The sequence below is a fragment of the Danio aesculapii genome, chromosome 8 (assembly GCF_903798145.1).
Source record: "Danio aesculapii chromosome 8, fDanAes4.1, whole genome shotgun sequence".
Taxonomy (NCBI): Eukaryota; Metazoa; Chordata; class Actinopteri; order Cypriniformes; family Danionidae; genus Danio; species Danio aesculapii.
In genome coordinates this window covers 14,083,554-14,104,955 of record NC_079442.1, presented here as the reverse complement: position 1 = coordinate 14,104,955, position 21,402 = coordinate 14,083,554, and the positions used below count along the sequence as shown (strand labels likewise).

The 21,402-nt window shown below is 35.1% G+C and overlaps 1 protein-coding gene across 1 annotated transcript in view; it reads right to left on the bottom strand.

Annotated features, from left to right (window-relative positions):
* si:dkeyp-14d3.1 (transmembrane protein 132C) overlaps positions 1-21,402 on the bottom strand; it is a 556,433-nt gene that overhangs the window by 96,427 nt on the left and 438,604 nt on the right. Inside the window, exon 5 of the mRNA XM_056463261.1 lies at positions 7,905-8,048. Within this exon, the coding sequence (XP_056319236.1) occupies positions 7,905-8,048 (144 nt within the window). The remainder of the gene's footprint in view (positions 1-7,904; positions 8,049-21,402) is intronic.

Here is a 21,402-nt window from a genome sequence, read left to right as displayed (position 1 = left end):
ATGATAAACTTCAACATAATATAATAGAGCAATTCCATGCTAATTCCAACAATGCCATAAAAAAAAAAATTAAGTTTTCACCAAAATAGCGAAGTCCTTTCTAATTTTTTTTTCTGTGTAGGCTTGTATTTTACAGTACTATAAAAGTACTCAAAAATGTCCCAGTCAATGTTTTCAAACAATTATATTTCATTTACCCAAGTCACACAAGTGGCAATTTCACGTCATATCCATGACACAAACATATCACATCCATAATTAAGCTTTTTCCTCATAAATGCAAAAATGTTAAATAAAATCAACCAGTTTTGTTCTATAGAAAGCCAACTTTTATCCTTTTGATTAGCATATTTTGTTTTGGGTTGTGTAGTTTAATTCACATTATTTCTACAAAGTGTGTTGTATACTGCAAATTCGTTAACTTTTTTAGTCACAACCATAACGCATGTTTATTTTCTTCATTTAAAATATATTTTAAAAATTCAATGTTTACAGATTGATATTTTTCTGATCCTGTAACTCTGTGGTTTGTTGTTTTGTAAAATATAAGCAGATGTTTCAATATAATGTGAACAAATATTTTCTCTGTGAATGTATCTTTTAAGTTTTCACTGCAAATGTCACATTCATAACACTGGAATTGCTCAATATTATTTAATATATTAAAATTAAATGCAAATTTAAGAATTTGTATTGAAAATGTATCATCATATATTATTTATACAAATATTATACATAATATATATACTCAGCATAAATGAGTTCACCTCCTTTTAAAGATGTATATTTTTATTAAAGAGCCCCTCTAATGGGTAGTGTGTAACACAGCTCTAAGTGAAGTGAAATATCCAGCTAAGGATTAAATCTGAAAGTGGACAGTGTTTAAAACTATTGATTCATTTATAAAAGATTGGACTCATAGTACTTCAGATGAATCGTCTTGATACTGAGTCTTTAGCCGTTTCGGCGTGACGTGGAGCCTTGTGCAGTTTGCCTGCTTCTGAAAACTACATGCATACAACGGAGAATTCATCGTCCGTTTGTTAAAGGAAGGATCAGAAAAGACTATTGATGTAAACGGCTATGTCAGAACATGGATCAGTGGATCATGGATCAGTTTCTTCCTCCATTTCACAAGTGCAAGTAAGTGCGATTAAAATGGTTGACTCATTGTTTTCTCTAGCTTGCAAATGATGTATTTAATTGTGTTTTGTTACTTGTAACCGCTTGTACTGTTTCAAGGTAACTCTTTATATTCTCATATCGCGTGTAAAGCCACGTTGAAAACGCGATGTGTGCCGCTTTGTTTACGGATTTAAATGCATTTGTGAGCTCACATTCTACTGCCGTTTGTCGTTGTTATGGCCATCGTCAACTGTTCTTACACATGTGCGGCAGTCAAGGTTCAAAATAGTTCAGCTTTTGCCACTGTGTGGATTAATATTGTGTCACGGTCATGAATAGAGCAATCTGCTGGTGTTTAACTGCACACACATACTTGCCAGCATCTGTCTCTGAAAATCCGGGAGACCGGGGGTGGGGGTGGTTGCGGACACCGCCCTCACTATTCTATGGACAGGCCCTGATAACACTGGTGAGAACTGGGTACTCTGTACTATGGCGTTAGTAACTAATGTGAAGTTGTTTCCTTACAGTTTTTCTCAATTGCTAAAACACTAAACCCTATTGCCTGAACCAAATGCTCAGTTGCCTGAACCCACTGATTGAATCAATCACTCTTTTGGCAAAACCATAAACACTTTTCACCTGTTTAGACACAACTTGCCAACACATTTTCATTGTGATGCACCAGTGGTGCATAATGGTGACAAAAGTCAAACACGATTAAAGCACAGTTGTCACCACTTGAACACAACAACTCAAAAGCTGGACAAAGGGTACAACCAAACATCAGTAGATTCACTGTCCACCATAATCTGAAGATTTAGAGAAGAGAACAGATAAATACCTTTTTTTTGACATTATAGTACAGTCTGTAAATGTACAGCAATTACTGTATGACATACTATAGAGCTGGTAAGTCCTGCCCATCCATAAAACCCCACTGGACCTCTAGATTGAAAAACCGTCAATGCAAGTGAATGTGAGAAAATAATTATTTTCTTACAATAAAATAAACAACAAACTTTTATTTCTCCAGTTTCAAGTACTTAGCAGTTTTGTTTCCTATTTTTCCACATAGTGTTTAGTGACTGTTCAGTAATGTTTTCAATTTTGATTTACTTTGGGCACGATTTGATAACATGGTTCAGTTTTGAGCACAGATTGAACTGTTTTGAGGTGAAAGTTTGGTTTTGCAAGAAGAGTCTGAGATTTTGTGAATGTAGCTTGAAAAAAGAGCAGGTAGAGTGTGACGGGCTAGGAGACTCGTGTCGATCTCCTACCCAGTTCTTGGAGTTTTTGCTCAATAAAATATTCAAATCATTTCAGTTCACCTTTATTTGTATAGCGCTTTTACAATGTAGATTGTGTCAAAGCAGCTTCACATAAAAGGTCATAGTAAATTGGAACAGTGTAGTTCTAAAATAGTTGGTCGTCTGTATTTTCAAGTCCATCGTCTGAATTTACATTCACCCACTGGCATTCAAAATCCACACCTTACACTAATATGAAGCGTGTGTGCACTCTGACTACTTCTATATTGTTGATTAGCTGCTGGCATTTCACTCTGTCTCGGGCTGAAGGCTGTCAGTGTCGACCAATCGCAACAGGTTGTCATCGGTCCAATCAGCCCAGATTAGCTTCGCGCCAAGGAGGGGTTTGAAGACAAATGAATCGCTGAACGATTCATATGGGAGTCGCTGGGATAATTAGGTAAAAATAAATGCCTATTATAAGACCATGAAAGTGTTTTTTGACCTTGCATGCATATTAGACTGTTGTTGGAGACCCTTACAATCAAAATATTACCCTTTTTATGTATAACAGGGGCTCTTTAATTTCCAAATGAATATAGCCAATAGCTTTTGCTGCATTTAAACACATCAGTTTTATTAAACCATTATATCCATTAAAATAAGGGTTTGATCACCTAACATCTTTAGATAATGCATCTAAATTCAAATTACTTAATGCAAAATAAAAGCTAAATATATTTTGTATAGCTGCGTCCCAAATGGCACACTATACACTATGTACTTAAGCACTTGCATGCGCAACAGCATATGCATGTAGTGTCATCGCAAATGGAATACTAATGTTTTCTTAACTAAGTGGGAATTCAAACTGTTTCCCAGATGATGCTTGACTCTTGCCAAACTAGCAAAACAAATGAACAAACGACCAAATAATACCTGCCGTGGGCAGTGTTGGCCAGGCCACTTGAAAAATGTAGTGAGCTAAGCTATTAGCTACACTATTTTAAATGTAGCTTAACTACACTTAAAGCTACACCCAAGGAAATGTAGCAAGCTAAGCTAAAAGCTACTTTGCAAAAGTAGCTTAGCTACATTTAAGCTATTTTGGCAATTTTAATTTTTAAATCGAAGCAACTTAAATTATTTATATCTTAGTGATCACTAAAACTGTCAATGAATCATATGAAGCAGAATTGTTCAGTTCAGTTATTAATTACTGTAAATAATATTGTACCAAACAGAAACAAATTATAGTATAGAACAGCAAAAACAAAAAATCCAATAAAACCAGGTGTTACACATTTAAAATACTATAGTAATGTATAGTAAAGGGAAATAGTTACAAATAAGCCTAAAATTACACAAACTTACATATTGTAATATCATTAATAACTATCATGAAATAACAGCAATTACCGTAGTATACTTTAGCTTACTACAGTAATAGTTACTACAATATAGTTTACTACATTAAACTATATGTATAAAAGCTACTTTGTACAGTATATTTATATATATACTGTATATATATATATATATATATATATATATATATATATATATATATATATATATATATATATATATATATAACTCCTCATCTTTCCATCAAGCAAATTTCTTGTGTCAGCCTAATGATTGATTTGCGACGTTATCGACCAGAGCGAGAGGTTGCAGTAACGCACCAAAATGTATGTTGTCAACCCTCATAAAACAGGAAGAAGAAGAAATCGTCATTCTTGCAGTTATATGGATTTACTTTCATCAGCCAGACACCGGTCTCACAGCTCCATGAATGTTGGAGCTGTCGCTTATTGATCCGCGATCAGTAAATGTAGCTTGTGTGGATGCTACTGTGCTACTTGACTAAAAAAATAGCTTCGGTACTGAAAAGCTATTGGATTTATAATGTAGTGACGCTACCGCCAAGCTACTGAGAAATGTAGTTAAGCTAGTAGCGTACACTGGCTGTGGTTATAACCGCATTCACCACCCAGAGGCGGTATAATCACTCTTGTAGGAGAGTTTTGCTTTCTCAATCCAAAATAAATAAACAAAATCAACATCATTACCCGAAAGGGCCACCCCTTCTGCTACATGAGCAAAGCTGCGACCGTTGAGTGAGTGAAGTGTCCAACATTCCACACTTAAAGGGCATATATTTTACCCCTGTTTCAAGATTTAATACAAGTCTTTTGTGTCTCCAGAATGTGTCTGTATAGTTTCAGCTCAAAAAACCCATCAGATTATTTATTCGACCTTTCAGAATATTGGATTTTTCTTCTTTGAACACAATGTAGCTGTTTTTGTTGACTGTGCCTTTAATGCTAGTTCTCCCCGCCCACCGTTCCCACTGTGCCTGTCAGAGTGTGCCTCAATCTCCAGCTGCGTGCGTCAGATAAACAGCACAGCGACAGACATGAAGAAAGCGGATCTCATGTAACGTTTGTTAAATAAACCTGATTTAACATCCACAATCCGGGATTGAAGCGTCTTCTGTTATAATTGTACTGATGGGGCTGTGGTGATAAAGACGGTAAAATTGTTGTAATTCATTACAAACATACACTGTTTTAAAGCGTTTTAAACTTGGAAAACACATTCTTGATCACATTTGATGATGATTGATGATCACAGAGAGCTGAACAGATCTTTTAATCCAAGTTGCTTTGTGCATGTCCTGTCTTGTTGATATGATTGTACGCATTACTACTGAGATGGTAATAAGTGGCTGTCAATCAATTCGATGGGCAGGGAAACCACAGTCCTACATCATGCTATAGTGGGCCTCAAAATAGAAGGGATTTGGATCTTATTTTACAGTTAGGAATGAAAAAAAGTGACTGCCTTTATATCCCTCCAATATGACTATGGACACACTATGCCTGCACACAGTCCTTTAAAAAAGAGATCGGCAAGGGACTTTTTTTTTTGCTGATCACTGTATATAATAATATAATGCATGTTACAAATATCTAATCAGCCAATCCCATGGCAGCAACTCAATGGATTTAGGCATGCAAACATTCAGCATGTTACTTTCCAAAGGACTCATTCCTTAAGATTTACCCTCAGGAGCCACAGCTTTTAAGGGATTAGGTTATAGGGATGAGCCTATCTGAATGGAACATGTGTGCGACACCGCTCAACTTCCCTGCGCAAAGGATCATGGGGTCCTAAAATGTCCATCAGTTGTACTTTTCAAAATATTTCATTGCGAAGGTCCCTTTGAATGGCCAGTTTTGAGCACTTCAGTTTGGAACGACACTTCAATATGACCGCCATGATTGTTTTCACTCCAAAGTAGCCTTCGGAGGGTGATATATTGCATTTGAAGCGGACAGATTGTCAAAACAATCAACTGAAGTTCAAATGGGAATGAAAGGTGATTTAAGTGGCTCTAAAATGGCTTGGTTATTGATAAGGTTGTTTTTTTTTTCTGAAACTGCTGATTTAGTGGGATTTCCATGTACATTTATCTCTGGGGTTTACAGAGATTGGTCATTTGGAGAAAATACCTTATTGAGGCCAAAGGTCAGATGATGAGAATGGACAGACTGATTTAAACAGACAGTGACTCAAATAACCACTCATTACAACCGAGTTCTGAAAAAGAGCATCTATGAACACACACCACATTTATTCTGCTGCTAAATTCTGATGATGCAGTCAGAAAGCCTGGATCAATCCTGTTTTGTGTTAATGGTTCAAGCTGCTGGTAATGGTTTTGTGGATATTTTATCGACACACTTTGGGTCGCTTAATACCAAACAATCATTGTTTAAAGTGACGTGACGTTCATACAATAGCTACTATTAACAGGATAATGTGTCATGTCACAAAATGCAAATGAACTCAAACTAGTCTCTTTAACATATTGATTTTCACTATGGTCAAATGACCTCTACAATCATCAGATATCAAGTCAATAGAACACCTTAAGGATGTGCTGGAAAGGGTGAATCTGCGTAGCGAATGTACAACTAACAATCTAAAGCAACTGCATGATGCTGTCATGTCAGTATTGACCAAAAGCTCTTTGCTGAATTCATGTCACGACAAATTGTGGAAAAAAAGAAGTCCAACTAGGTACTAGCAAGGTGAACCTAACAGTGGTTGGTAAGTGTATATTTTAGTTGTCATAAATGCTTGTCACTACACTTAGCAGAACACTTTAAACGTATTTTAAAGGTAATAAGAGTGAATATGAAATTACATGCAAAGGCAAAGTGCTTTCATTCACTTGAATCCTTAAGTGGGTTAAAAAGCACTGAAAAGCTAACTACATATAATATCAGTTTAATCTATATTTTCATTTTAAAGCAGTCATAAGATGCAATTTTAGTTTTCTTTGTCTTTGAAGTGTTTAAGCTGTACGTGCATAAAATAGATCTGTGAGATCTCCAAGACTAAAGTCTCAAACCCAAAGAAATATTCATATTTAAGACTCATTTACACCTTCCACACCACTGCTGGCAGCTCTCTCACCCACGATCACCCTCTGAAGCTAAGCAAGGCTGTGACTGGTCAGTACCTGGATGGGACACTATGGTCTATGTGGGTCTTACTGCCCGAGTGTGGTGACGGGGACACTATACTGTCAGTCAGCACCAGGGTGCAAACTACGGGGGAGCTAGGGGGAGCCTAAATGAGGCATGGGTTCCCCTGAAAACATGATTTGTAAAATGTTGGGGGTTTTCCAAAAAATATTGACAATGTGTCATTTTGATGTGCGGTTTCAGTATTGTGTTATGTGATCATGGATTTTTATGTGTAAACGTGCAAAAATATTGTTTATTCACGCATGACAGCGATTTACACCTCACCTAAAAAAAGATGACTACACTTGCTATTCTTGTCATGAGCATCAAGGTGTGGGGGCGCTGAGGAGCAGTATGCTCATGTCAAAGACTGACAGCCAGATGTTTTCATGTGGATTTTGAGACACTGCTTACTCATTTTCCGAAACAAATGATGTGTTCTGTTTGGTTTCATTTACTTCTTATAGGCCAAAACAATGTTTAAACACTGTGACATTGCTGTAAACATGTTCGACAATTAAGCTAAAAGCAGGTAAACATTACAAAACTGAACCACTTTCAATTGTGTTTCTTTCATTTTTGAATTCATGATTATATTTTACTGGAGTAAAAAAGTGAGATCCCATGACATTCTATAGGCCTATGTAAATTAAAAAAGCATATGATATCCTTGGTGTCATCATCTTGAACTTATAGAGAGAATAGAAAAAAGAATAGAACATCATATTAGTGTTTGTTGATTTTATATAAATGAATATGTTCCTCTCACAGAAGGACTGCAGGTAAAATAAGACAACGAAAAAGAAAAACAACCCAACCCCCCCCCCATAAAAAAAAATATTAAATAAATTTCTTCTGAGCTTTGTTTCAGGGCTGTCACATTGATCAAAAGTCAACATGACACAGTATGCTTTGATTCACTTGTTCATCTGAGTGAATCATTGCGATCAAAGACGAGAACAAGAACAAGAACAAAAAGACTGACCTTAACCACGTCTTCATCAGTGGACTGGCACTGCACAGTGTCTGACACATCTGTAATGGTCCCATCTGTGCCCACAGTCACCACCTTCACTGGCACTGCCACCGTCTTCCCATTCAGCACTGCTGTGTTCAGGATCTCCGTTTCCTGTGAGCAAAAGCACAACCAATGATCAGACTTGCTTTATTCCTTACATCACTCATTGATCAATTCAGTCCTCTATTTATTGTGTGTGTGTGTGTGTGTGTGTGTGAGAGAGAGACTTTCATTATTGGTTTCATCCTTCATTCATGCATTAATATATCATTCATTCATCATATCCATCCATCTATCTATCTATCTGTCTGTCTGTCTGTCTGTCTGTCTGTCTGTCTGTCTATCTTTTTAATAATTTCTATTTTTGATTTCCAACGTTCTCCCTTTCTCTCAGTTCCTTCTCTCAGTTTCTGTTCTGTCCTTCTATCATTCATTCATTCATCCTCCTTTAACCATTTCTTTTCATTATTCGTTCATAATGTTCTTTCAGTCACTACACACATTTTAGTTTCAGTGATTCCCTCGTTCTGCCTTCTATCTATTTGTCTTTGACTCATGTATTGTTTCCTGTCCTTGTATTTCCATATTAGCACACATTCATTTAATCATCCTTTCAATTAGCCCCGTTATTTCCATCTTCCTTCATTTATTCTAATTCTTTGTTCATTTATTCCTCTCCCTTATTGGTGTCCTTTATATTTGTTTTTGTCTCATTCATTAATTAATTAATTCATTAATTCATTCATTCATTAATTCATTCATTCATTCTGTCAAAATTATCAGTGATCTATTCCAGATCGCTGAAGGACTACAATCCCGTCTCCATAAGGACTACAACTCCCTTCAGGCACCCTTACACACTCACACACCTGTTATGATTCTCCTTTGATTACTCACACACAGCTGGGGGCTGCTTAAGTACTGATTACATGGACTATATATATAGCACACTCACACACAGACTTTTCACAGAGTCTTATTTGCTGAGTCTTATCAAATTATTGAATTTGTCAATTCACAACAATAATTTATCAGTCCATCAATATTTTTTTTTCATCCACAACAATAATACATCCATCCATCCATCCATCCATCCATTTGTTCATTCATAACAATAACCCATATGTCCATGATTAATTCATTTGATTATTGTTAACAATAATTTATTTATTATTAATTTAATTCATAATAATAATTTATCAATCCATCAATATTTAATTATATATTTAATTTGTTATTTAATTAAATATTTTATTTGTTCATCCATCCATCCATCCCTCCATTTGTTCATTCATAACAATAATCCATCTATCCATAATTAATTAATTTGACAATTCCCAACAACTGTTAAGCAAATGATTTGTTCATTCATAACAATAATTTATCCATCTATCAATAATTATTCAATTGTACATTCACAACAATAATCGGTCCATCCATGATTAATTAGATTATTCAAAACAATAATTTATTTATTCATAATGATTTAATTTGTTAATTCATAACAATAAATAAATAAATCAATCCATAAATATATAATTTTTTTATCCACAACAATAATTATTTAATTACATAATTCTTAATAATTCATAAGCAATTAAATTGGTCATTAATAACAATAATTTATCTATCCAACAATAATCAAATAATTTGTTCATTCACAACAATAATTAATTCATCCATCCATTTGTTCATTCATTACAATAATCCATCCATCCATATTTTCATTCACAACAATAATCAATCAAACAATCTATCCATTCATCCATCCATCCATTCGTTCATTTGTTCATTCGTAACAATAATCCATCCATCCATGATTAATTATTTTGATTATACTTAACAATGATTTATTTATTCATAATTAATTCATTCACTCATAATAATAATTTATCAATACATTATTATTTAATTAATTTGTTTATCCACATCAATTCATCCATCCATCCACCCATCCATAACAATAATCCATCCATCCATGATTAATTAATTTGATCATTCCTAACAATTCATTCAAAGCTAGTAATTTGTATAAACAATCCATCTATCCATCCATCCATCCATCCATCCTTTAGTCATTCATTCATTCAATTATTAATTTATTATTTACTCCTTTATAACCTTCAATCCTATATTTCAATCCTCCTACATCATCCTTCCCGACTCTCCATTCTTTACCAATCATTCTTTCATTCCACTTCCCATTTCCCCTCTTTTTTTTCCACAACCCACTTGAAGGTGACACAAAGTGAAAGAGGGGCTGAAAAATATCTTACTAAAAGAGCAGAAGAGAAGAATCCAAAGAGCAGAGGAAGGAAACATCGAGGCAGTGAGTTTGACAGTTTGAGGAGGGGGTTCATTAGAAGAGAAACAGCCCGAGTCCTTAACCTTTCAGCCACAGAGACACACTGTTTCAGACAACCGCATAATTGAGACCATTACAGTCAGCGTGAGAAACTCAGCCCCCATTGTGCCATCCCTGAGAGACAGGCAGACGTGGGTAATGTAGTCAATTTACCTCATTAGCGGATCACTTTCAATTAACCAATCTGCTTGCCCTCAATGTCCAACAGCGGCAGAGCGGTTACTGCAATCAGACGGTATTCATTCACTGTAAGCGCCGTCTTTCCATCCTCATTTTTTTCTCTTTATCCTGCTCTTTTATAAGAGAGCAAGAGATGACATAACCTAATCTCAATGAATGCATAATGACACGCTCAGCTTACCACCATCTCACCAACTCTCTGCTTTATTATTTCCATTACCGCGAGCACCACTTTCTGTATCTCTATCTTGTCTCCGATAGTTCTCCTTTTTCATTTTTCCATGCAAAACGGAAAGAATGAGGAATAAATGAATTTTCCTGACAGCTCTGCGTTTATATATATATATATTTAAGTCGATTTGCTCTTTACAGCCACAATTCCCAGTTACTTCTGTAATGCTATTACTCAAGACTCGCTTTTTCAGTTTAATTCCCATATCATGTCCGTTTGTTTCCCGACTGAAGAGACTATGTTCGTGCTTTGATCCGCTATCTCGTCTTTAGTTTGAGCCAGTGCTTTATGTCAAACAGGGAGGTCACGCTTTGTATGAATCCCTCAAAGAAAGGGCTTATAAATGTTTAAGATGTTTTTGTGCGCTGAATAATTTAAAGAGTAGTGAAATTTGTGAAAACAGTTTACTTGAGACAGAATTTGGCTTTGTGAGAATAAATGCTTATTTGTAGACCCAATTGGAAACCCCATCCTAAAATAAAGCTTTTTGCATTTTAAAATAAAGAATTGGCTATTTTATTTATGAATTGCTTTTCTATTTGAGAGAATCCCAAAAGATGTTCTCAAAAGTCATATTTTACCACTGTAACATCTGGTGATGACACCAGATGAATCCTACGTTGATGAACAGCTACGTTCAGATCCACACATAGACTGTTTAAATGTGCTGTAATAAATGCAAAGATGCAATTATGTTCATATCAGGATGACATCATACTCTATTCTCAAATGTAACCATCAAAACCAACCTTTTGACATCCCCGGACTAGATTTCAGCTGCTCACTGGACCTTCCATGCATTTTTACACCTCTCTTTCTTCATGTGTTCAAGACGTTTTTGCTGTGGCATTTCATTTATTGCACATATTTTAATTTCAAAACTAATTAAATTTGTTTTCTGTATATGCTACTGTGTATTGTTTCTGACATCCGGGGAAAGTTTTGAGACAACAGCACCTTTATGGCCCATTTCCACTGAGTGGTACAGTACGGTACGGTGTGGGTCAGTACGGGTCACCTTTATCAGGCTTGCATTTCCACTACCAAAAGGGTACAAATAGTAGAAAGTTTCAGACGATGTTATTCTCGTTTGAGGAAATGTCAAAGTAAAGCTGTACGGGTTGTTCAAATATCATATGAGAAGCACTTCACACAAAACAGATGCTTTATACAGATAAAAACTTGTGTATAAATGTTCATTACTAACCTTTCAATGAACAGGATTTGATTATAACTACAGATCAATCTGCGAAATAGCCTACAGTAACGACTGCAATTATATAAAATAAATAAATAAACACAACATATATGCACACATACAGCCCCTTAGAGTCTCCGAGATGCTATCAATTACAGTAAAACTACACACAGCATACATTAAGTCCTTTTTTTGGATTCAAAAACAACACGAAATATAGCCCAGTCAGTACAAACCTCTCATCTGCATCTTTATTCTTCACCAGCACATGTAATTCTGAGTTCATAATAGTCCAAAAGGTGATGATGCTAGTTAAACATGGCAGTTTGTTAATTTTAAGTGGCTGAAAGAATAATTTGCTGCTTTGTTTTTCAGGCTTCTCCTTTGTTTTTTCGTGCTTCACTCTCGTGTTTGTCCGTTTCTGAAAGGATCGGATGTCAGAAGCACTTCAATAATCACACGCACGTTATTATCATCAGCTCAAGAAGTTCATTATTTCAAATATAGACGTGCGGCGAGCTCACGCGAGAAAGTGAAACTGCTCACACTTTTAGAGGGCCTCGAAAAACAACAACAGGACACGGCAGATTTGGAAACAGTGGAAATGGCCATAAAAGCGTACTGAACCACATCATATTGTACCGTACCACTCAGTGGAAACGGGCCATTAGAAATATGCTTTCTGAGAAAAATAGTGACGTATTCAGTGCTTTTTTACCAGCTCCATTCCTGTCCTCACTGGTAAGTTCAAGATTAATTTTAAGCTAGTAGTTTTTGTTTATAATCTCTAAATAGACATTTTTAAAAGAACTTTTACCCATGTATAAACCTGGCAGGTCATTAATGTCAGTTGAATCTTTTTTGACTATACTCTATACTTGCTATAGTGTTGGAATGAAATTATGCCTCATATTAGGCAAGCCCCAAATTTAATCGTTTTTAAGAATTGTTTGAATTTGCAGTTTCTCTTTATTTGCTTTTGTTTTAAGTTCAATCGACTTAGAGTTGTTAAAACAATTATGTTAACTTAATTGATTTGTGTTGTGACAATATGTAGGAATTGTGTGGAACACATCATTGTTTTTTACAGTGTAAGCAAGTAAGTTAAATAACTGGCATAACTTGCTCTCCATAACAAACAAGTTAAAACAAGTTTTATGCATTGTATTACTCCAGTATTTTTCTACTCGGAACATAAATAACCCTAACATAATTATAAAGAATAATGAATTGAATTACGCATTAAAAATAATTATTTCACGCATTCATTTTCACACATAGCCATGTATTAAGCATGATAAACTCAACTTGTCATAACTGCAAATAGGTTTTGTGAATAAGAAATTCATGTGTCAAGTTCTTAGAAATGCATTCTCTTTTTGCAGTCCCAATTTAATTATTCTAAAAATATCTTTATGTACCATCTTGTAAAACCTTGATTTTTATAAATTAATTAATGCTAATGGTCTAAAGGTTTAATAGGTATATTTTCACAAGGATTTATTGGTAACACTTTACAATATGGGTGAGCTAATACCCATTAACTGTGTAACTAATGGACAGATAATTTTGAGTTAATTTATGACTAATAAAAGAATAAAAAATAAAATATTCATTACTGATTACCACATTAGCAACTAAAGAGTCGTCTGATTAAAATATTCACAGAAATTGCTGAATGTGTCACCGTGTAATAATTTCTCAATGGCATATGTGCATTAGTTAAGCATGAAGAACAATTCTTTTAACAACTATTTATCCAAGAACTTTGACAAAACATCAATAATATTAAGCAGCACATTTTGTTTGAAGTTTAATTCTTGATCATTTGAAATCAAGCTTAAAACCCTACACGTTAAGGTAACTCAAACCATTTGAGGAAATCGATCGCAGCAAACAATTTAAGTTTAAAACTAATCCCAATGAGTACTGTTAACTTAAGCCCTTTGAGTACACAAAGCAATTTGAACACAGTAAAACTAAATAAATTAAGAGAACTCAGCCCAAATAAGTACTGTAAATCTTAATAAGTTAAGGCAACTCAAACCGTTTGAGGAAACCGATTGCTACAAACTAAAAGTTTTGCTAAAAAGTTCAAAAACTAATCTATAAAAGTCCTGTGAACTTACTCTATTTAAGTTGAAGTAATGAGGTATTTAAGTGATTAAGTAAGTGTTGACTGAGCATTAATGATAAACATCTGCTGTTAATAAGCAGAATCACAAAGCTGACACACAAGCTGACTTCAGTCACAGCCTTAAGAAATTAAACACATTCAATCTCTCAACATTTCAGCAGAGGGTCATTAAACAACTCAAAAAACAGTATCAGCAGCTTCACCTATTACTAACCTGCTCGACTTTATCTTTGTCAGATGTTTTTTGAAATTCACTGAAAAATACTAATTTTCTTAGCTATCACCACTGATGTGAATAGTGTTTGCTTTTTAGGGCTCTTTGACTTCATTCCTCATGTTTCTTTGGCTTCTATTCATACAAACAGATCATGTAACCCTGCACCACAATGGCTTTATGTTAAACCACAAAGTCTTATGTTTTATGGGCTTTAAAAAATGTATGGGTAAAACTGATTTCATGTCAAAAATAATTAAAGTAAATCATGTTTCATGAAGATATTTTGTAAACTTCCTAACGTTAATACATCAAAATTCTTTTTTGTTTACTGATATGCATTGCTAAGAACTCAAATTTGGCAAATTTAAAGGTGATATTCTCATTATTTTGATTATTGTTATTATGTTTTAACCCTTACACTCAAAAAAATGATGTTTGTTTGCTTAAACTACGTATTTAAAATGAGTTGACAACAAAATTCACATTTTTTTTTTGGACAACCTAATTGTTTTATGTTCAATACACTTAAATTTGTAAAAACAAACAAACAAACTTTTATTTAACTTAATCGATTTGTGTTAGGGCGTCACAGAAGCAAAATGTGTAGCACGATCGCCTCATAGCCAGAAGGTTGCTGCTTCGAGTCTCGGCAGGGTCAATTGGCATTTCTGTGTGGGGTTTGCATGTTCTCCACGTGCTGGCGTGGGTTTTCTCCAGCTGATCCAGTTACCCCCACAGTCTAAAGACATGCGCTATAGGTGAATTGGGTAAGCTAAATTGTCCATAGTGTATGTGTGTGAATGAGAGTGTATGCTGAAAAGGCATCCGCTGTATAAAACATATGCGGTTTATTCCACTGTGGCGGCCCCTGATTAATATAGGGACTAAGCCGAAAAGAAAATGAAGGAATCAATGAATGAAACTTAATCGATTTGTGTATGGACAACACAGGATTTATGTGGAACCCGATATTTTTTTACAGTGTAGATTTCAGACTTTTAAACGCTGTCGTTGTATTCTACCAGATATTGAACTATCATAACAAACCAAACATAAATGGAAAACATATTTGTTTCCAGATAATGGATAAATCTTATTTTCAAAAAATATGCATGTATAATAGTAGCTACATTTCCATCCACCTATTTTTATGCGCATTTTGGATATGCGGATTAAAAAAAGTTGATGGAAATGCCAAGATGTGCGTACATTTTGAAAATGCGCATTAAATACATATGTGCATGACTGAGTAGGATAAATGTTTTATTCCAAAGGAAAAGATAAACTGTGTATGGAAACACTTTAACCGAACAAATTCCAGTATGCACATTAAAAAAAGGTCATGTGATTTTGTTAAAAGAGATCAAGTGATGATAAAAATGTGTAAATAGATAAACAAGCAGGCTGAGCACACTGTAAAACATCTGATATGTTGCTTTGGTCATTCTAAAATGTCTTAACCGTTTCAGTTTTAGTGTTATTACATTATTAATGACCTCCAGAGTCAAGAGCATCTGTGCTTCGCGTCTCACACCTTTAAACGCCACCACATGTTCACTGCATGTCATTTATTAAATAAAGAAAAGGTTCATACAGCTTCTTCTCCCACAGCTAATTCAGTTTTTACTGTTGATATTTGGCGCCAGTTAATCAGGAAGTGGCAATTTTGTTTGATTTGACTCGCTGAATGGAAACGCTGCTTTATTCGCACGTCTTTTATACAATATTCCAGTTTTGCACAAAGTTAATTCACATTTTTGGATGGAAACATAGCTATTGGTTTTGTGGTCCAGGGCCAGATATTGTTACCTTAAAATTATAAGGTTCTATCTGACATTTTTGTCAAAATTGAGTTATTGACATATTCTTATTAAATGACAACTTATAAACATTATGGGATGTTTTTTTATAAATTGTTTACATTTTAACACTTTTTATTTAAAAAAAAACAAATGTTACACACATACTGTTTGCTATGGAATGCAAAAACTTTGAAGCTCATTATCTCAAAATTATTCAGAACGCAGATAGAACCTTATAGTTGAAAGAGGTGAAAGATATGACACCGAGTGTAAAGATGCTGGATATCAAGCTAGGGTTGGGCGATATGACAAAAAATGCATTCTCAAATTCATTCTGTTTCATATTGAACAATAACAATATATATTTCGTTATTAGTTGTTAATGCTACCATATCCCAACAATGACTGAAGCCTCAAAAATAAGAGGGTCCATTAAATGGCATAGCCTATTTTCGGTAGCCGAAAAATTCGGTGCATCTCTAATATCAAAACACTTCTAGATTCCCATTGTTGCACATTTCTGTGGTGTGATTGGCTCTTATGTCAATATAGAGGAAAAAAGGTCCAGAACTTATCATTGTTTTCGACATAAATTTTATGGCGAGTCAATATAATATCGTTTATCAGCCCAGCCCTATATCAAGCTTTAGTAAAACATTGTATTTTAAAATAGCATAAAACAAATATTACAGTAGGTTGCAATAATATTGTCTCATCATGAAAAGTAAATGTATAGCAAATACTGTATACTGTACTCCCACATTCAACCTGTTAACCCCTTGAAATAGCCTCTAGTCTGTTCAGTTCACTTAAGCCCACCATCTGAACACTCTGAGGGAAATCCCTGACTCATTCACCACTAAACACTTCCTCCGCAGCCCCTCCGTCCCTTTACGCTCGCTGCCCTGAATGTCCTAAATGCCCCTCAAGCCCTCCTGCTATGATCATTGCACTTGATGGGCTAAATGGCAGCAGATGTTGGGAAAGAGCCAGAGAATGTGGACGTGTCTATGTTCCTGTGGACCGATGGCGTGCTTGTTTGGGGTTAGGAGACTCGCAGTGGGATAAATGTGAGCAGCAGGACATTAGCTGCTAGCAAGAACGAGATCACTGCATGCTGGTAATAAGCCACAGTGGGACGTCAGGCTGAGACGGACGCTGCAATTGGATACAGACACAGACACGGCCATTATCAAAGTTGTAGGGCCGGACTGTTTACAGGCCTGTCCCCCGATGGGCTTTAATGGGCTAGATAGGAAGCATGCTGGAGGGCAAGCCTGAGAGCTAATGGAGGAATTTACGAAACAAGCTCACCCTCAAGGACACCAATGTAAAATGCTGAGTTCAGCCTCTTATGGCTGCTTTTTGTACAGTTTATGGACCTTAAATGGACAAAGAGGATTTTTCTGGCCTGCTGCTTGAAAGACTAACGTCAATGACCCTGAACTACTGTATGACTGAAAGAGGGACAAATTACCCCAAAATGAAAATTCTGTTATAATTTACTTACGCTGGAATTGTTATAATTACACATACTCTATTTTCATCCATTATAAAAATATTGGGTTTCAGACAATAGATTTGTGTTGGGGGCAACATGAAGGGTCTTGAAACCCAGCTCTTTCAGTTGAAGTCTACTTTTTTAAAAAATGCTTCATGATGGGTGTGGAGTGCTGCGAGCAGAGGGAGGAGTGGGCGTGGCCAGCAGAACAGGGGAAAAAGAGGGGAGCGTCTCACAAAATCTGACAAAAAAAAATAATAATAATCAGACACAAAACGTGAGGAGATGCATGATTTAGTTTACAAAGTAAAATGCAAAGAAATAAACAGTTAGTAATTTAATGCCCTGCAGCATATACAATAGCAGTGATGGGCAAGCTACTTGAAAAATGTAGTAAGCTAAGCTATTAGCTACTCTACTTAAAATGCAGCTTAGCAATAGCCTAGTGGTTAGCGCGTTGACATATGGTGTAGTAGCACGTCAGGGTGTCCTAAGTTCAAATCCCAGTTTGAGGACATTTCCCTACCCTACCCCCTACTCTCTCTCTCCAACTTCGCTTCCTGTCTAAATACTGTCCTATCAAATAAAGGCAAAAAGGCCAAAAATAAATCTCAAAAAAAGAAAACTCAGCTATGAATAATAATGAGAAATTATTATATCTAGTATAATAATGTTTCCACGTATCCATATTGTGAAAATAAATAAAAACCAGCATTAAAGTCTTTGTGAAATCTAAATTTACAATGCTTATTTTGCTAGTGCACATAGTTATTCTTTAGGTGAACACAATTAATATGTACAAGCCAAAACACTGTGAAAAAAAGAATTTAATGAAATCAGTCATTTACTTGATTAGTTTGACGGCTTCAGCCAAAATATTCTTAACCACGCCCCTCTTACCATTAGTTTGCTATGGGAAATGATGCAAAAATAGAAAGCCTACTCAATATCCTGTTTCAGATGGAAGAACATCAACATACTGAAAGAAAAGTCATCAAAGTTTTTTCATTTTATTTTGGAGGTCTCCAACAATAGGTTTACATGCATCCAAGGTCAAACAATACTTATATTTGCTCACAATACACATTAATGATTACCACACCAGCAACTAATAAAGTATCCTTTAAAAGATTCATAGAATTTCTAATAATGAAATTAATTCAATCACCATTCATCGTTCAATGGATGAAGAAATAATAGGAACAAGTTCACTGTCAAGGACATCAACATAAAAAAAGAAAAGTTCGGCCTTTCATGGCTGCGTTTTGTGCGGTTTATGAATCTTAGCTGGACGAGGAGGCTTCTCTGGCCTGCTACCTGAAATGCCAGTGACCATTTATGACAAGAACAGGGACAAATCAGCCAAAAATGAAAGTAAGGTTGTCATATACAGTACACACCTTAATGTTGTAATGACTGACTCTTTTTTTGTTTTCATACTACAGACACACCTTGCACTCATCCGTATAATGGAAATGGACAGTGACCAGAATTAAACTGCCTTCATACGCTGTTTTAAACGCTCCTCATTTTGTTTTGGAGGTCTCCTACCATAGGTTTACATACATCCAAGGTCAAAAAATACTTTAATTTTTTCTTATAATACACATTAAAAATGAACTGATTTTTCAAAGAATCTTAAACAATTCATTCTTTCTGAGCCCCTTTTTCCTGAGAGCTTACTGGTCAAATGGCTCAGTCTGTTATCTATCACAAATCTCTACTAAGAAGGCAGAATTTCTCTATTAGTTATATCTAAATATAAAAACAATTCAAACTCACATTCAATAATGAAACGCTGGAAAAACTGGTTGAATAATCCAGGCCACTATTGCAAGCACATCATGAGCACGCCATTTCTATTGGTAAGTGTTTCCTTAATTTGTGGCATATTATGAGATTGTGACAAGTCTATGTATGTTATCACTTACACAACAGTAAAAAAAAATGTCTTTGCATATTTGAACATTTAACAGATGAACCTGATTACTCATGAATTCTCATCTCATCATAAACAACAAAGTAGAATTGACGAAAGTAGAAGATTCACTTCACAACATCAGTAAATATTATTAGTAAACAAATGCTTTGTCTAAACAGTAAATGTTTTTTTCTCAAAATGAGATTGATGAATACAGAGCTGTACTTTCAGGAATAAAGATAAAAACGCTGTAACTAACTAAGGAGAATTGTGAACAGTGATTTTTTTGGTCACATTAGGATTTTGCCAACTCCTCGGTAAGGAAATTAAGTATTAAGTTGGTAGAAGTCACCTAATTTGCATAACTGTTCATGTTTATCTAAGTTTAATTGTACACTTATTTCATGCCTGAAATAAGGGTTAATTATGAATTATATGGACCAATTGGCATCCAGAAAAACCTGTTATGTGTATTTTATTTTAATTATTTTATGTTTTATTTCAAGTTTGATTTAACAATTCATCTGCCTTACAACACAGGTTGCCTGTGGGTATAATTATATATATATATATATATATATATATATATATATATATATATATATATATATATATATATATATATATATATATATATATATATATATATATACACACACACACACACACATACACACGTGTGTATAGTCAAGCTCATAATTATTCATACCTCTGCCAAATTCTGAAAGAGAAAAAAAAAACAAGTTAAAGTTACTTTTATTCAACCAGCAAGGTTTGTCTTGGACCGGGAATGACACAGGCTTCTACTAAAAGAAGAAAATATTATTTATTTACCTAAAATTATTCAAAATTCTAAACACACTTCCCAAACTGTCACAGCATAGTCTATTTGAAAATCCAATGTTTTATACCATTCCAAGCTGGTTCTGAAGCATCCCAAATACCCTGATTCATTGTAAACAGATGTTTGCTGTTGGTTTGTGGACAGTCATGGCTAAGACATAGGAGCTCAGTGAGGGGGCTGCACATTGTGGCTCCTCACAATTCAGCAAAGGGCTATAAGCCCATTTCTAAATGTTTTAAAGCTACAGTGCAAAGTATTTAAAAATACAAGATGTTCTGGACTGTGAAAAATCTCTGCAGATGTGGTGGGAAGCAAAAAATGACACGAGTGCTGGCCAGGAGCACAGTGAGAGAGGTAAAAAAAGAATCAAAGGATCACCATCAAGGCCATCCCAGCCTGATCTCACAAGAAAACATAAGTATTTTACGTTTTGTCAGTTTAGTTGCTAATTAGTACTAATTAGTACGAAATTGTTCGATTTTAAAAAGGAGGCATGGCACCTAACCCCACCCCTAAACCCAACTGTCATTGGGGGATGAGCAAATCGTACTAAACTGTATGAATTAGATCATACGAATTCGTACGAATTAGCCACTGAATCAAAAAGTTATGAATTCCCGTGAGATTGTGTTGGCCATCCTGATGAATCTGGGCTCTGTTGGTTGCAACATCTCAATGCAGATAGTCCAAAAGAGACTGCACACTGCTGGGTCCTAGTAGACATTTCAGCATGACCACAACTCAAAACACACAGCAAAAGTGGTGAAAAAATAGCGTTCTCTCTCATTGAGAGAGCATTGATGTTTTTGCAGTGGCCCAGCCAGAGTCCTGACTTAAATCCAATTGAGAATATGTGGAGTGAGCTAAAGATCAGGGTGATGGTAGAGTAACCCTGCAACGTGAAAAAGTTGGAGCTCATCGCTAAAGATAAATGAACAAAAATACCAGTGGAGACATGCAAAAAGGTAGTCAGCAATTATAGCGAGAGTTTAATTGCTGTGATAGCCAATAAAGGATTTTCTATTGATTAGTGAAAAGGTTATGAACAATCATTGACATGCTACTTTT